The following is a 17,843-nucleotide window of genomic DNA, read 5'->3' as shown; positions in this document are numbered from 1 at the left end:
GTCATACTTAATTTTGTAGACCCATTTGCAGCCTACTGATTTGGCTCCTTTAGGAATTTCCTCTAAGTCCCAAACATCTTTGGAACTCATTGATTTCATCTCGTCTTCCATTGCCTTCATCCACATCGATGAATGAGGGCTTCTCATGGCTTCTTCATATGAGGTGGGATCTTTTTCCATATGAACCATTTCTGTGCTATAAACTTTAAAGTCAGTAGAAATAGCTAACTTTCTTGGTCTTGTAGATCTTCTAAGGGCCTCAGTTTCTGGCACATTCTGTGCCTCAACTTCTGGCACTTCTTCTAAAATTTGCTGCTGCACCTCCCTTTCATACTCAACAACGGGTTCAGTCGGCTCTTGACGGACAGGTTCCGGATCTGCCCCCATAGTTGTCATGGGTGGAGTTGCAACTGGTAGTGAGAAAAATGGCTCCTGAATCATCGGATTAGGTGCATGCACCCTCTTCTCCTCAAGATCAATTTTCTGAGCTACCAAGCTCCCCCTCATCATTTCGTCCTCTAAGAAGACTGCATGTCTCGTTTCTGCAAACTTTGTATATCTGTCTGGGCAGTAGAAACGAAAACCCTTTGATCTGTCTGGATAGCCAATGAAGTGGCAACTCACTGTTTTGGGATCTAACTTTCCAATGTTTGGATTAAACATTTTGGCCTCAGCAGGGCACCCCCACACCCTGAAGTGTTGTAGGGATGGCACCCTTCCTGTCCATAGCTCGTACGGTGTTTTGGGCACCGACTTGCTTGGTACTCTATTGAGAATGTGAATGGCGGTTTTAAGCGCCTCCATCCATAATCCCAATGGCAAGTTGGAATAACTCATCATGCTGCGCACCATATCCATAAGTGTGCGGTTGCGCCTTTCAGCTACTCCATTTTGCTGAGGTTCACCCGACATTGAATACTGGGCAACAATGCCAGTCTCCTGCAAGAACTTTGCAAAAGGTCCAGGAACTTAGCCATACGGAGTGTGCCGACCATAGTACTCTCCCCCACAGTCGGACCTAACTATCTTTATTCTTTTATCATGCTGATTTTCAACTTTAGTTTTGAATATTTTAAATTTATCCAACGCTTCAGATCTTTCTTTGATTGGATAAATATATCCATAGCGAGAGTAATCATCTGTGAATGTTATGAACGAGTCATATCCATCCACACTTTTCACCGGAAATGGTCCACAAATATCAGTGTGGATGATTTCTAGTGTGCCTGTGCTATGGATTGCACCTTTTTTGATTTGTTTTACGTACTTTCCTTTAACGCAATCTATGCATTGTTCTAAGTCTGAAAATTCTAACGGAGGAAGAATTTCACTTTTGACTAATCTTTCTATTCTCTCCTTCGAAATATGGCCCAAGCGACAGTGCCATAATTTCGATGAGTCGAATGTTCTTTTTCTTTTCTTTTGCTCTTTATTCGACACGGAAACATTTTCTTTCACATTGCAAATGGAATAAACTTTTTCACGAAGTGATAACAAATAAAGCTCATCATGTAGTAAAGCATCACCCACATAAGCATTATTATATCAAATGGCACACTTGCCATGTCCAAAATGACATTCATAATTATCTTTGTCCAAACAAGAAACACTAATTAAGTTTCTATGACATGATGGAACAAATAAAACATCTCTAAGTAGAAGATTGAATCCGCCAGCTAAACCCAAGGAGATGTCACCGACAGCTTCAACTTCTGCTTCAACTCCGTTTGCCACTTCAATGCGTCTTTCGCTTCTTAGCGTAGTTCGCGTCGAATGGAATCCCTCTTTTTGCCATGATTGACTTCAACCAAGCAGCGCAGTCTTTCTTGTAATGCCCTTTCTGCTTGCAGTGGAGACACGTGTCTCTGTCCACTGAGAAAGGCTGTTGCTGATGTTGATGCTGATAGGGGGCTTTTCCATTCTTTGAAGGAGAACTTTTGTTGTTTTGATTGTAGTTCTTTTTCTTGTACTCCTTCACATAGTTGAGTGAACCACCATGTGCGGCTTTGAGTCTGTCCTCTTCTTGGACACACATTGCTATTGTCTTTTCAATGTCCCATGTTCCAGGTGACATATTATAGTTTACAACAAAAGTTGCAAACTCCTGTGGCAGTGAAGCCATGACCAAGTGGACCAGGAGCGCTAGTTTGATCTCCAGATCCGCATCCATGGGCTTGAGCTTTGCTGCCATATTACTCATCCTGAGGATGTGCTCTCTTATTCCACGACTACCACCTGTGTAGCGTTCTGTGCTCTAACACCTGGGTGGCATAGATCTTTGAAGAGCCAGTGAACTGGCTCTTTATCTTTGTAAGCAACTCCCCCGCAGAAGTGCACTCTGCAATGGAGTCCACAATGGCGCTCTCAATTGTATTCTTTATAAAAGCCATGCACTTTTGTTTGCATTGACCCACTTTTGGTTATCTATGAGGTAGGACTGCTCCAAAGGAGCATAGTCCCCCTTCTTTTTAGCCCATGCAGCATCATCATCAGTGGCCTCTCTTACTGGCTCTGTGTGTCTGATCGGCTGTGGTTTCTCCACAACCCAGTCAAGATCAGCACAAACAAATGCCAGTTCAACTTTCTTCCTTCACTCAGTGTGATTGTCACCTCTGAGTGTCGGAACTTCTTTTAGGCAACTCATCAAGTGAAAACCTCCTGAAATCACAATTTAAGTGACATCAATAAAACAATCATATGCAATAATCTAACGTTGGTCAAATTAAAACATACAATTGTCTATGCAATTAAATCTACATTACCGTTGGGCAAAATATTAGAAATAAATGCACCTCTAAATCTCAATAATAAAACATGATCATGTTATTAATAACGTTGGTCATAAAAAATAACATAATCATATTTATTTTAATAATCACTTTAACATGCTCTTAAAAACATAATTCTTTTTAAACTTTTATTTTCTTTTAAAGAGCACTAATTATTTACGCAGCGGAAAAACATGAATAAAAAATTCATGAACTTTTTACTTTTTACAAAAACTTTTCTTTGACCAAATAAGAAATTCATGAACATTTCTTTTTCTGAAAATATTCTATTCTTCTCTTCTCTCTGTTTACTTTTCTATTTTCTAGACAAAAAACTTCGTTGGAAAAATATGCATAGAAAACCTATTAAATCTGCCCAAAGACTAGACAGAAATCAACAAACTCTGCACTTGAAAAAAAACAGAGAAAAAAGCTTAGCACAGCCCACTGCACGCGGCAGTCGGCCTGGGCAACCCGCAACTGCAGCCATCGGCCCAGCGCCTGCGCGGCTGCGCCCGGGGCTGCTGGCCGCGGCCCAGCATGCAACATAGCCCGCTTGCACTTTCGGCCCAGTTGGCCCGGTGGAGCGCTAGGGTTTCAGCGCGGCCGTTGGATTCAGATCGACGGTCCAGCGCCCGTTTCGGCCGAGCAAAAAGGCCACCGCGCCGCGCAGTCGGGGAAACCCTAACCATTTCGCCCCCACGCGCCTCTCTCGCTCGCCGTTCCTCTCTCACCCGCCGGCTCGGTTCCGGTGCTAGAGCCACCGCCGGCGCGGCAAGCCAGGGCGTAGCGGCGATCCAGGGCGGTGCCCTGCCGAGCCAGCCCCTTCCCCTTCCTCCTTTGGCAGAGGGAGAGAGCGATGCCTGCAGCGCTGTCGGGACTCCGCCGGCCGCCAGCGACGGCGATAGGCCACCGCACAGCGCGAGCCGCGCGCGAGCTTCTCCCTCTTCCCCGTTCCATCTCCACCTACAGTGACAGAGAGGACGAGGCTCCTTTGCCCCTTCAGCTCCCATTCGTGTTCGACGACGGCAGAGCACTATACTGCGGCGTCGTGGTCATCCCCCTCGCCGGCTGCACGTCCACCTTGCGGTGAGCGCGCCGCCGTCGAGCGGTTTGTTCGCGATGCCCTTTGCCCCGTGTGGGGTAGTTCTTCGTCCGACGCCTCGGCATGCCGATGCGCGTCCGGATCGAGAGGAACGGCGCGGCCTTGCGGCGGTGCTCTTTGCCGGCGAGGCCCGAGGCCCTAGTCCGGTGAACTTTTGGGGATCCTTTTTTTTGTGCCCTGCTAGGGTTCTTTGGGGTTTGGGGATCCTTTTCCTTTCTTTGTTTTCTTTTTACCGAAAATCTTCTAGCCCGATCTGGCTCTGATACCATTGATAGAACCTTAGATCGGAGTGGGCTAGGAGATCCGGTGAACCTACCTTGTCCAGGTGCAGATGAGGAACTCCCGGTGCCGGCCATGGTGACGGTGGCCGATGATGGCAGGGAGTGGATGGCGGCGGTGTGTGGGCAGTGGCGGCGGCGGAGCTTCCGTCACTGTCAGCGCTAGACCTAGACCGGGTCGGGGTTTTCGGTGGGGAGCCTGGCAACGCGGTGAACCTCGTACTGCGTGCCGCCGGCCCCCACCTCTTTTATGTAGCGCTGCGTGACAGGGGCCCGTCAACCATATTGTGGTTGGGCGCCCCCGATCAGGGCGCGAATCAGGGGTCCGTTGGGCCATTGGGCCCACACTGGAGAGATCAACCTAACAATTTGAACTTATAGTTGTTATATCTTATTTTGTTGCTTATTCATACCTCATTGTGACCACTTCACTACACTTGTTACCTCACCTAACAATTGTTTAGTCTCACCTTTATATTTCACATTTGCCTCAATTTGCTAGCAATCAATTTAAATTTGTAATTATACATATTCACCCCCTGCAGGTCCATCTCGATCCTTTCAATTGGTATCCGAGCCTCATGCTCTATCTTGTGGCTTAATCATCCTAGAGTGAGTTGTCCCAAGACGGGGAGAGAGATTTAGCTAAACTCACGAAGCAAGATAATAGAGAGGTGGATGCCTCATGACAAGATGAGAAGATTTATAGCTCCGTGGATTTAACTAGATTATTATTCGCACAAAACCTCAACCAGTCGACGTCCAAACTCTAGTTATAAAGCGATGGAGGCGAGAGTGATATTGGGAAATCTCAGTGGTGCCTCTACAATTAACGCAACGATGGTTGCACCCACTGGTGGTCATGTCCCATGACCCCCACCCTACCGTCGGGGGCAATCCCACTAAGTATGCTTAGAACTACCCAATACCACTACCTAGAGAATCCTAATTTAACTTCCAAGGCACACCCCTCTATATGATACAAAGAGAAAGTTCTCAATGTGGAAAATTGAGATGCATGATCATATGAAGAGATCCTCCAATGATATGTGGGAGATTGTGGAAAGTGGCTTCAATCCCAACAACCCCATACCCAACCCACATGTGGGGTGGATATGGGGACGCTCGGATGCGTCTACCACGTTGGATCCGGCACACTATGACCCACCTTGACCCCACTTATATTCATCCCTGTTCGCAATCCAGACCAAACCCTAGCCACTTCCCTCCCCTCCAGTTACCTCGACCCCTAGCTCCTATCCCGCGAACTTCGACCTTCTTCGGCATGGCAGGAAGTGGATCCAACTTCAAGATCTCTTGATCCGTTGACTAGGACCTCATCCCATGCGGGGGCGAGGAGGAGATGGTTGCCCACTTGGCTCTCTGCTAGTCCCGGGAGGAGTGCGTCCGACTGGGGTTGGACTCTCCCCGTGGGAATTCTTCGCGTCCGCACAAATGACGCTTGGATCTGGTGCCAGGGCATGCCCTAATCCCTTGGAGTGGCGCGCTTGTCCCTACGGTGTTGGGTTATGAGTCACAGCTAAACACCCACATGGTTTACAGCCAATACGATGCGGATGCGAGGTGTCCCCGCTGTGCAAGGCACGTGGCAAACCAGGGCCGCGACAGCCCCACAGCCAATGCCGCGGAGGCGGAGTCGCACGCCATCGCGGAGCTACAATGGGTGACCGGCACCCCCATGTCGTCGCAACCACAAGGATTGCTCGTGCACGTCCATCGTCGATCCCACGTCGACGGACGATGTCCAAGCGACGCCTCGTGTCCCATGTGGGCCAGTCTGCGTCCCCATGTCCTGCTCTACCCTCACCTTTGACCGGATCTGGGACACGGAGGGAACAACAGGGACGGTCGCCAGCGGAGTAGGGGCGGAGCCAGGACAAAAAACGAGAGGGGGCAAATATATACACAATTTTTTTCTTTGAGAAACATAGATACGAGTTAATGGCTCGATCGTAAAGCCAACCAGATTTAAAAGTGAATTTTTTATATGAAATTACGACGTGAATCTAGATTCAATCAATCTACTTGCCAATTTAAAAGTGAAATTTATACTCAACAGATGAAGCCGCTTGTTCACTCGTTTTTTATGTAATTTAAAAGTGAAAAAACGAGTGGGGGCATGTAATTTTATGAAATTTTTTCGACAAAGGATGAATTTTATTGACTCAGATGAAGCATCAAGTGGATACAAACACAATGAGCACACATCCGGTCTCTAATGTAATTTTATGAATTTGATGATTTAAAATGAGGTACTCACTTGTTCACTCGAATATTTAAGTCTTGACCAGTCATTGTCCGCGAGCACTCAACGTTCCGGAGCGAATTTTGCCGGGTCCAATTGTAGATGCTCTTACAACAGCAGCTTGTGGAGTGCGGCCGCTTGAAGCCCAAATGGCATACTCGCCGAGCAGATGTGCCGGCCGCCTTCGTTTCCTTTTCTTTTCGCATGTTTTTTTATGCTTCTTCTTTATTTTTATTCCACCACGCCTCCTCGAGTTGCCGTCTAGTTCCCCTCGGGTCTCCTCCGCTCCCGGGGATCCTCGCCGTCTCCCACCAAATCGCCTCGCCTCTCCTCCAGATCTCCGCCCGGCGACGCGGAGCCCCCAGTCCGGCGCCATTCGTCCGGAACCGCCCCGCCCCGCCCCGGGCTCAGTCGGCCGGCGGTGATGCGGCGGGCGGCGGCGCTCCTCCTCCTGCTCGCCTTCTCGGCCGCCGCCGTCGCAGCAGCAGCAGCCGAGGTGAAGGTCCCCTCCCTCCCTGCCCCCCTCCCTCGCCGAACCTCCAGAGATTCGTCTGCCCGGTTGCCCCCCGTCCCACCCTGCGCTAGAGTTGGTGCGATCTGGGGAGCTCTGCTTCCGCCATTAGATGAGACGACGCAGAGAGGTTGATTTAAAATTCGCACTACATACCACTATTCACTCCTCTGTATTTAGGGTGTTGCGTTGCCTCCGATGATATGAATTCCGCATCAGTAGTGCTGGGTCAGATTGGGGGGCTGGTGAACAAATTTGTTGCCAAGCACTCCCATGCAAGCTTAATTTCAGACAGTTTAAAGCACTGCATCAGTGATCCAATGAGGCACTTGCCATGCAAACTTAGTTTCAGACAGCTAAATCAATACAGCAGCAATCAAATGACTAACATACAAGGTGATGCTTTTTTCCTTTTTGTCTTTGATTGACACGTTTTCTTTTGAATTCAGGATAGCACCGCTGGTATCCTACCAGCAGGAGGAAACAATGGTACCGGTATAGCGGATCCAGGTGTTGGGAGGACAGGGCAGAATGGCGAGGCAGATCCTAACACGCAACAGAAAGTACACGGGGAGGGGGAGCTCAAGAACGTCATTACTGAGAACACTAACACGGATAATTCCGTCGAAGGAACTAGCACTGGGAAAGATGAGCCAGTACAGAAACCAAATGACAAAGATGGCAACACAACATCGTCGGCAGACTTCTCGCAGGATCCACTGATCGGCGAATGTGATCCATCCCATAGATGTCTCATTGAAAAGCAGAAGTTCATCGCCTGCTTGAAAGTTTCTGGAGGTGATTTTCTAGTCATTTGTTCTTCCTTACTCTCTGGTTGTGTGTAGTTGCTTACGATATTATATGCTTTGCTTCTATCATGCATATAAACCTGCTAGATCAAACATTATTTCATTCCTTTTTGAATGCTTGTCATGGTCTTATGGTAGCTAAGCTGGTGTTTTTCTTTCATTAAGTATCAATGTGGTATTCAAAAGTTGGAAGATAAAACTGACGGGCTCATCCATGTTGGGAATCTGAAATTTGGTCAACCATGGCACGTAGATGTTTGCCACATCTCTTTTGTTGTCTGTCAACAAACGGTTGGATGTAATTGGCGCCATCAAGCAAAAATTTAGATATACCAAAGCACATGGTGCAATTTATGGTTTAGCCTTGTGGCATTAATAAGTCGCCAATTATAGTTTAGTTCTCTGTCAACGTGTAGCCAAAACTAGTGCTATCAATTGCTGCTACCATAATATGGCAATGATGGAATTGGACGGTTGGCACAACTGACATGACATTAATAAGTTGCCAATCATAGTCAGTTTCTCTATCAGTGTGTCGCCAAAACTAGTGCTATCAGTTGTTGACCTTGGTTTTGGTCATGATATACCCTGGCTACAGTTTTGGTCTAGGTGGGGCCACAAACAAAGACTAGCATACTTACAACTAGTGCTATATCAGATGTAATTTATTTTTGCTGAAGTGCAAATGGAGTCCCTGTAGAACTTTGTGAGTATTGCCTCAAGAACACCTACTATCCATTATTTCTTCTCGAATGGAATATTCGCCAAGATATTTCTTCCTGTGATCTCTCTGAAGTTTTTCTCATGTACTCATCTTAGTTCTTTCCCGCCCTTTCCACATTTTTGCACATAAGTGACCTGTTACAGTTGAAACCAGATTCGTCAGCTCTATCCCTTTTGATGGACAACAAAGGCACAAACCCACTTGATGTTAGCATAACGGCTCCAGATTATGTCATCTTAGCAGAAGATACAGTTCATGTTGAAGCAAACGGTCACAATGAGGTATGCTACAATAATTAATCTTTGAAGATAATTATATTGTTGGTTTTTATGGCTTAATTGTTTCATATAAAATGTCTCAGTATCTTGCATTTTCACGCAGTGATTCTGAAGAAAATGCCGTTTATTTTCCCTTTTCCTGTGGAAGTTTGTTCAACAAGTATATGAGTGTCCTGTTGCACTTTCCCATGCCCATGAAATGCAAAATTCATCTTCTTTGTCTGTTGTTACATGATTGATTACGGGTGTTACTGTGATATATCATGTTTGCCTAATGTTTAGTACACTATCTTTGCTCTTATCAACTTCAATATGGAAACTGGGCCCTTGGCATTCTGATTTTAGTGCTATCTGAATGTTATACTGATCTTCTCTTCCTCTGCTGTCATTATTAATTCAGACGCAGGTGAGTGTTTCTGTCAGCGATACCGTGAATGACATGGCGATAGTTCTCAAAGTCGCAGAAGAAACCTGTAAAATCAATCTTGAGACCGCAGTCACAAGGAACACAGGCCGAGCGATACCAATGCGGCTTACTCCAACCTACATGCTGGTGCCCGTATTTGTTCTCCTTGGGCTGGTGGGACTATGTGTCAAACTCCGGAGGGCGCGGAAGCAAGATGGTGGGCCAGCATACCAGAAGCTCGACGCACCGGAGCTACCGGTCTCCGTTGGAGGGAAGAAAGAAGCTGATCAGCCTGACCAGTGGGATGACAACTGGGGAGATGACTGGGACGACGAGGAGGCGCCGTCAACACCATCGAGCTCCATGCCCAACCTGTCGTCGAAAGGTCTGGCTTCGAGGAGGTCGACCAAGGATGGCTGGAAAGATTAGCCGCCGGTCGGATGTCTATATCAACGCCTATATTTTTCTCTCGTGTCTTTCTTGAAGAGTTTTTTTTTTCTCGCTTAGCTTTTCGGATAGATTTCGCTGAGGAGACCACTAGAGAATGTAATACGCTGGTAACACTAGAAGAAATATGAATGCTATTTTTTGCTAGTTTTATGTTACTGGTGAATGAATGCAGTATTTTAGTGGCACGGTTCTGTACTTGTTTATTCTCCCTCCGTCACATAATGCAAGAATATTTTTGACACTACTAGTGTTAAAAATGTTCTTATATTACGGGACGGAGGGAGTAATATTACGTTTTTAGTTCATTTCTTTTTGCCCAACAAAAAAACAAATTGTCCAATTAATTTTGGATATGGATTATTTTCAAGAAAACATATTTTTTACTTACCTTTAAATATTTCGTTACATTAAAAAAAATTAACCTTAAGGTACTTATTAACTTTATCACCCTTTTTTACATCGAACGGAAGTGCATAAATAAATTGAGATGGTTAATAGACTATATGCCTCTTAACCTAGGCATCATGCATGTTTATATTTTTGGAGAATTTCTAAAGATAGTTACTGATAAGTAAACATGATTTCTTTAAACTCCATTCTACAATTATTTTGAAAAATTATTCTTTTTTGTTAATAAAAAAATTTATGTGAACACCCAAACTGCATCAATACTTTACTGCGATGCACCGGAGATGGTGGCGGTGAGGGTGGACCCTATGCTAACTATAGCGGTAGCCCATATAGCCTACCGTCGCCGTGTACCTACCGATCCGCGGATCAGATTATGCAAAACTTTCAAATAGGGATCCAATCGTGCCAAACTTCGTTCAAAAGGTTAAAACATTTTTTTTGTTTTTGAGACAAAAAAGGTTAAAACAGTTTTTTTTAGAAAAAGGTTAAAACAGTTTTTTTTTTAGGATCAGGTTAAAACAGTTATTTCGGCCTCTTTGGAGGTACGGGCTGCACCTGCCGTCTGCCGAAGTGGGCCCCCAAATGGTCCATCGAGTGAAAGAAAAAACTGGGCATTAGGTCGACCGTCCCTTTTGACCCGAGCTGTCCAAAACTGGTAGTATTCCCATGGCTGGTCTCGGCGGCGCCGCTCTCCAGCTGCACGCGGCCGCGGCCGTGCTTCGCACAGCGGCGGCCGCCGGCAAGCTGTCTGTGGGCAAGGCAGTCCACGCGCATATGCTGAGAGCGTCCCATTTCCACGTCGTCCTGCACAACCACCTCATCGCCTTCTACGCCAAGTGCGGCTGCCTCGGCCTCGCCCGCCGGGTGTTCGACGCAATGCCCTCCCGCAACCCGGTCTCCGGGAGCCTCCTCATGTCCGGCTACGCCTCCTCCGGGCGCCATGGCGACGCGCTCGCGCTGCTCAGGGCGGCCGACTTCGACCTCAACGAGTACGTTCTGTCGACCGCCCTGTCGGCCACGGCCCAGGTCCGGAGCTACGACATGGGGAGGCAGTGCCATGGGCATGCCGTCAAGTCTGGGCTGGCGGAGCACCACTATGTCTGCAACGCGTTGCTGCACATGTACTGCCAGTGCGCTCACGTGGAGGATGCGGTCAAGGTGTTTGAGAGTGTGTCTGGGTTCGACGCTTTCGCGTTCAACTCGATGATCAATGGGTTTCTTGACAAGGGCAAGTTTGATGGTTCGGTCAGGGTTGTGAGAAGCATGGTCGGAGAGGTTGAGCAATGGGACCATGTGTCGTATGTCGCAGTTCTTGGGCATTGTGCTAGCACCAAAGAGCTGCTGCTTGGTTGTCAAGTGCATGCCCAGGCGTTGAAGAGGAGGCTCGAGCTGAATGTGTATGTGGGCAGCGCTCTGGTTGATATGTACGGGAAGTGTGAGTGCGCCTGTGATGCCCATTCCGCATTTGAGGTTTTGCCAGAAAAGAATGTTGTTTCTTGGACAGCTGTTATGACTGCCTATACCCAGAATGAGCTGTTTGAAGAGGCATTGCAGTTGTTCTTAGATTTGGAAATGGAAGGAATACGGCCAAATGAGTTCACTTATGCCGTGGCTCTCAACAGTTGTGCTGGTCTTGCAGCCTTGAAAAATGGCACTGCACTTAGTGCCTCTGCTGTGAAAACCGGAAATTGGGGTGCTCTGTCTGTCTGTAATGCCCTCATTAATATGTATGCAAAAAGTGGCAGCATTAGTGATGCATGCAGAGTCTTCCTTTCTATGCCATGTCGCGACGTGGTCTCGTGGAATTCGATCATAATAGGCTATGCTCATCATGGCCTTGCAAGAGAAGCCATGCGTGTATTTCATGATATGTTGTCTGCTGAAGAATCCCCATCCTATGTGACCTTTGTTGGGGTGCTGTCAGCTTGTGCACAGTTGGGTCTTGTCGATGAAGGATTGTACTACTTGAACATTATGATGAAGGAAATGGGCATAAAACCTGGAAGAGAACATTACACTTGCATGGTTGGTTTGCTCTGCAGAGCTGGACGGCTAGATGAGGCGGAACAGTTCATATTGAGCAACTGTATTGGCACTGACGTTGTTGCGTGGAAATCGCTTTTAGGTTCTTGCCAGGTATATAAAAACTATGGTCTGGGTCATCGAGTAGCTGAGCAGATCCTTGAGTTGAAACCCAATGATGTAGGAACCTATGTTTTGCTTTCTAACATGTATGCAAAAGCAAACCGATGGGATGGCGTCGTGAAGGTCCGGAAGCTGATGAGAGAGAGGGGTGTTAGGAAAGAGCCTGGTGTTAGTTGGATTCAAGTAGGAAGTGAGGTCCAGGTTTTCACATCAGACGACAAGAATCACCCATGGATAAACCAGTTCACCATAAAGCTCAGAGAGTTGATAGACCAGATCAAAACGATCGGATATGCTCCGAATTTTGCGGTTGTCCTACATGATGTTGAGGATGAACAAAAGGAAGAACATCTTATGTATCACAGTGAGAAAATGGCCCTTGCGTTTGGCCTTATCCACAGCCCCGAAGGAGCAACTATCCGCATAATGAAAAATCTCAGGATATGCGATGATTGCCATGTTGCTATCAAACTCATCTCTCTTGTGACAAGAAGAAGAATAGTTGTGAGGGATACTGTTCGGTTTCATTGTATAGAGGATGGAGTATGCTCATGTGATGACTATTGGTGATCCACACCTTTGTTGTCAGAAGCTCCAGAGCATATGTGTTGTTATGGACATCAACATGGTATGTCATCTTATTTTCTAGAGCCAAGGTTAGAATCTGTAAATATTATAAGGATTTTTGTAACTGAAAAAGTCAATTTGCTTGACCGAATAGAGACGGAAAGACAACAGGAATTCACCTGTAAAATGTGTGAATGTTACCACTGCAACAGTGTCTCTGTTCATTATCTTTGATCATGTAGTTGATCAGATATACTCCCTCTGTAAAGAAATATAAGATCGTTTAGATCACTACTTTAGTGATCTAAACGATCTTATATTTCTTTACAGAGGGAGTACTATATACTATATAACGTTTAGTTTACATACATACACCTATAATGTTCGACAATTAGCATTTTTTTCCTACACACTGAACATTAACTGGACGATGAACTTTGTCAATAGATGTGTCTGGCTAGATGTCTATTCCTACAGAATTTGTAGAGCTGTTCATTTTGATCTGGAGATGTTAACCTTTTTTTGCAAATAGTGTTTTTTCCTTAACTTGCCAATAGCATTTATATTGCTCTTCATTTGGATCAGTAATCTAAGAAGTTAGCGACAGCAACTCATTTGTTGCCTGCTGCATGATGCTCCAGGTGAGTTCTGTTTACTACTGGCAGAAGTTGTTATTGCTTCATCAAGTAAAAAAACACTACAAGGATATCTGCTCAAGCATACACAGTGCACGGGTTCCTGCATCTGCATGTTGTTTTTCAACAGAAACAACCCCTTTTCTCTCTGGAGGTTTTCCTCTTTCTCCGCACGAGTTGTGATGTTCTTCAACTTTGCGTCTTGAGCAGAGTTCTTGGCGCTGCCCGTCGCCCTGCTCCCGTCTTGCAGCAGATCCCCTTGCTTGCTGCCGGTGTCGCTCAATCAAAACAGACAACACGATGTTCACGTTTGTCTAAGTGAACATCCCAGGTCGATCATCGTTCCCGCGGTCGATCATCCCAGGTTTGCTGCTTTTCCCTTTGCTCTTTGCAATTTCATTTCTTCCTTGCTCCTTTTGTCTGACCTGTTGTGATATTCCTTCTTTCAGGTCTCCCCCCATATCAGTGGGAATGATTTTTATATACTATCACATTTACAGTGACGTATAGGAGTACCTGGAATCAACAGAACAGGTCTTTGTCTTCCCTGATTCTTGAGAACTTTTGGTTTGACCAAACCACACATTGCCATGTGAGCGTACAAATATGTCGACAAGGAAAGTGAGCCATTCTCTCTCTCTCTCTCTCTCTGAAGCAGATCAAAAACCTGAAGTTTGTCAGCTCAACTGAACATCCTTCATCACCTAACGTACATTTACCACGAGAGCGTGCATCACCGTTGTATTCTGTCCATTCTTTGTGCGACAACGGAGTATCATCACTGAGACCGGTAGCCCCAAGTTTCCACATCACAAATCGATCCTAGCTCCAAGTTTCCACATCACAAATTTTCTTGCGATCCTTCAAGACACGCATTTTGTTACAAAAATTCTCACTGTACATGTGAAGATGCAATCCCGTCGCTGCAGGCCCTGCTCACGCACCTGTGGCGCGCGGTGCGCCGGAGCAGAAGACGGCGTACTATCTCCTCGTCGGATGCCGTGGCCGCGTCGTACGCGGGCAATGCCCGTGGTGGCGCACGCGAGCACAGCGTCGCCCGCGGGCGAGATCCTCGGCAGGGGGCTGGGCTGGGCGGCGTGGCTCCTTAACAGGGCCGTGGCGTCGTTCGGGGAGGCGAGCGCGAGGGAGAAGCTCGCGCGCTGGCCCCTGGAACGATGACCCGCAAAGACCCGAAGACATTCAAACTCATGTACAAAAACAACACATAGGAGGAGCTCCCCGTCCTTCCACATTTCTTCTCTTGTTGCGCAAAAAGTTGTTTCATTCAGAGCGGGCAGGGAGGGATTTCGAGCGTTGCACCAGCTTGGATCTGGCCCCATCCGATGAGGCGCCAATGCTTGTCGACACGGCGGCTCAGGGCGACCTTCTCGCCTATGCTTGTGCAGACAGGGGCGGTGAGCTCAAGCTTGGCGAGATCGACATGGATCCTATGTTAAGCATCAGGATCTCACGCTTGGTGAGCTTGGACACCTTCCCCGTCTTCTCACCACCCTTTGTTCTCACACCCAGAAGCCTTGGGAGAAGTAAGAAGTTGATCTGCAAAGAAATGTTATTAATCTATCTCTGTTTTTGGCTAAAATTATACTCCCTCTGTATCAAAATATAAGACGTTTTTGACACTGTCATACTTCGAAAAACATCTTATATTAAGTGCAGAGGTAGTAAAAGATTTGACAAACCTATGTAGTCCAAGGATATCATCATCAACAGCTAGTAGAGTATATCTCTGTTTTGGAAAAAAGAATGAAAGATTTGACAAACCTCAAGCTCTGCGAACACATCAGGGAGCGACCCGATTTCTCCCAGGACCTGGCCGGTCAGCCTATCTGCACGACTCAAAGTCGGATCCATGGTCGTTCCCACACCAATAAGCCCTCCTGGCACAGCAAATTGGAGTTCATTCTGCTCGGCGTAGAGCGAGACGATCCTCGAGTAGATCGGGGAGCATTTCACGTTGCCGCTCGCATCCTTCATGACCATGCCAGGGCGAACTTCAATGTTCTGGTTCACCCTCAGGACTCCTGTAAATAAGAGTATCGACATTCACTTCATATTTCACCACATGGAAAAAACGCAACACCTATGTTCTTGAGACTTAGTTGTAGATACATACCCTGAGGATGGTGCCACCTGCCACCCCACCTCTGATCTCATCAACCTCTGAACCAGGCTTGTTGACATCAAAGGAGCGAACGACAATCATGTTGGGAGGTGATGTGAAGTTCCTCTCCGGAATGGGGATTTTCTTCACAATGTATTCACAGATGACATCAATGTTGTACTTGAGCTGGGCAGATATTGGCACCACAGGAGCACCTTCAGCTTTCGTGCCCTACATACACAAATGGGAGTAAAGATGAAACGGTAAAGGCAAGACATGTATTATAAGTTAATGACACAAGAACTGGCCAACAATACTGACCTGAATAAATTTTTGGATTGCTTCATGCTGGTCTATTGCTGCACTCTCCTGGATAACATCAATCTTATTCTGCAGAATTATGAGGTGTTTGAGACCCGCAAGAGCCGCAAGATGCTCGGATGTCTGGGGTTGTGGGCAGCTCTCATTTGCTGCTATCAAAAGCAAGGCTCCATCCATGATAGCTGCTCCATTAAGCATTGTGGCCATGAGAATGTCGTGACCCTGTTCAAAGGGATGGAGAAACTTTATGATCATAAATACATACTTGACAGCAAACTAGCTGATCGACAATGTTGCTAATCACCCGGATAGGACAATCCAACAATGTTAGTGTACTAGAACTGTACAAGAGAACATTCATAGCAGTAACAGGGTAGGGGAGGCTTCATCATACCGGACAATCAACAAAGGAAACATGTCTCATAAGCTTCATCCTAGTGTTTTCAAACCCAGGAACATTTTTTTTGAAACGGAAACCCAGGAACATCACAGACAGGAGAATCTTCTTTTCCGCTTCCATAAGCCTTTTGCATAATTGAACAGAAGTCAAATAGTGTACAGGAGCTTAAAAAACAGAGCAGTAATCGTACGCTATTTAATATCTGGAGATCAAATTTGATACTCCAATCATGAGTATACTACCATCACCCGCAAAAAAAAATTATGAGTATACTACCATATATTCAGTAGAAAATAATCATATGCACAGACAGGTTCAATAATATATATGTGAGTATAGAACAGTGCCCCTGAATTTCTTTGCTTTAAACTGTAAACAGCGTGAAAGTAATAAAATCTAGAGTAATGTAATGTGAAATGGTAACTCCATGATTTTTGGTACACGGTTTGAAATTCAACATACTTGTAGCACATCGGTCGTGGACATCTGTCGTCCTCGCATTTATAGATTTTTGCATTAGCATAACCCAGCTTGATAGTGATGTTACGTTCAAGCTCATTCTTGAAGCGAACAGTCTACAGAACAAAATGAAGGCATTCGTTAGAATATTATACAAAATAAACTACGGGTGGAAGCACACATCAAAAGCCATCAAAATGAGTTCCCACCAGGCACCAGGTCAGGTCAAACTTTTGTGAATCAGGTTTAAAGACATCTGCAATGTATTCCTAGCATGAACAAAGTACTCCCTCCGTTCCTAAATATTTGTCTTTCTAGAGATTTCAAATGGACTGCACATACGGATGTATATAGACATATTTAGAGTATAGATTCACTCATTTTGCTTCGTATGTAGTCACTTGTTGAAATCTCTAGAAAGACAAGTATTTAGGAACGGAGGAAGTATATGTGTAGTTTAGTCGTTCCTATACCAGAAAATAATATATGGGTGGCACAACTAAGTAAGTAATAGGACAAACTCACAAGAAGTCACTGATAAATGTAAAGTTAGTACAAAGTTAAGTCACTTATTTTGGGACGGATGGAGTACTTGTCACTTGTCAGGCATATACAGAAGTCAGATTAAGAACTTTGAAAGGAAATGTTGCAAACATAACGAATGATGATAGGATATACCTGAACTCCGGTTATAGCTTTCACAACGGTAGACTTCCCGTGGGCCACATGACCAATTGTACCTGAGGTGTGACATGAAAGTGATGGACTGATAAGTACGTAGAGAAGCTCAAAACGCTGCCAAAAGGGAAAGAATGGTGGTATCAGTACCAATGTTGATGGTGGCCTGGCGTGAGATAACTTGAGGTGACAACGGGTGGAGCTTTGTAACGTCAAGCTTGCTTAGGTCCTGCTCCATTAATCCTCCGGCCGCCATGTTTGAAACTGAAAAGAAAATATGGTAACAAACATGATTATGAGATTGACGAGTTGCAGGAAAACAGAACACGATCGAGCTGTGGTCACCTCTAGATCAAGGCAGCGTGGCGCGACGAAGAGGGTCGCCGCGCGCGTGGACGAGAGGACGAGCGGGGAAGGGGCGCAGCAGCCGGTCGCCGGAGACGAGGGTGACGCCGTCACCGGTGGTGTAGACGGAGGTTCGAGCAAGACTAGAGCGATCAGCTTCTGGAA

At 46.1% G+C, this 17,843-nt stretch overlaps 2 protein-coding genes and 1 pseudogene across 4 annotated transcripts; 2 read left to right on the top strand and 1 right to left on the bottom strand.

The window, feature by feature from the left end:
- The first annotated feature begins 6,673 nt into the window (after nt 1-6,673).
- On the top strand, nt 6,674-9,780 carry LOC119349651. The gene is made up of 4 exons (XM_037617732.1): nt 6,674-6,913; nt 7,378-7,726; nt 8,615-8,742; nt 9,140-9,780. The coding sequence occupies exons 1-4, from the start codon at nt 6,842-6,844 to the stop codon at nt 9,572-9,574; spliced, it is 984 nt and encodes a 327-aa protein (XP_037473629.1). The 5' UTR covers nt 6,674-6,841; the 3' UTR covers nt 9,575-9,780.
- Nucleotides 9,781-10,667: 887 nt separating this feature from the next.
- Nucleotides 10,668-14,336, top strand: LOC119349648 (pentatricopeptide repeat-containing protein At5g39680-like). 3 transcript variants are annotated; one of them, XM_037617730.1, is made up of 4 exons: nt 10,668-12,779; nt 13,304-13,359; nt 13,564-13,717; nt 13,803-14,335. In XM_037617730.1, the coding sequence occupies exon 1, from the start codon at nt 10,673-10,675 to the stop codon at nt 12,719-12,721; it is 2,049 nt and encodes a 682-aa protein (XP_037473627.1). In that variant the 5' UTR covers nt 10,668-10,672; the 3' UTR covers nt 12,722-12,779; nt 13,304-13,359; nt 13,564-13,717; nt 13,803-14,335. The 3 variants fall into 3 exon arrangements, with proteins under 3 accessions (XP_037473627.1, XP_037473626.1, XP_037473628.1); XM_037617729.1 differs by lacking the exon at nt 13,304-13,359 and having other exon boundaries at nt 13,360-13,717; nt 13,803-14,336; XM_037617731.1 differs by lacking the exon at nt 13,304-13,359.
- A 14-nt stretch (nt 14,337-14,350) lies between these two features.
- On the bottom strand, nt 14,351-17,599 carry LOC119349650 (annotated as a pseudogene).
- Between the last annotated feature and the right edge of the window lie 244 nt (nt 17,600-17,843).

This window comes from Triticum dicoccoides, chromosome 1B (genome assembly GCF_002162155.2).
Source record: "Triticum dicoccoides isolate Atlit2015 ecotype Zavitan chromosome 1B, WEW_v2.0, whole genome shotgun sequence".
Lineage (NCBI taxonomy): Eukaryota > Viridiplantae > Streptophyta > Magnoliopsida > Poales > Poaceae > Triticum > Triticum dicoccoides.
Note: the sequence above shows the minus strand (reverse complement) of the source record. Positions and strands in the feature narration are given on the sequence as shown.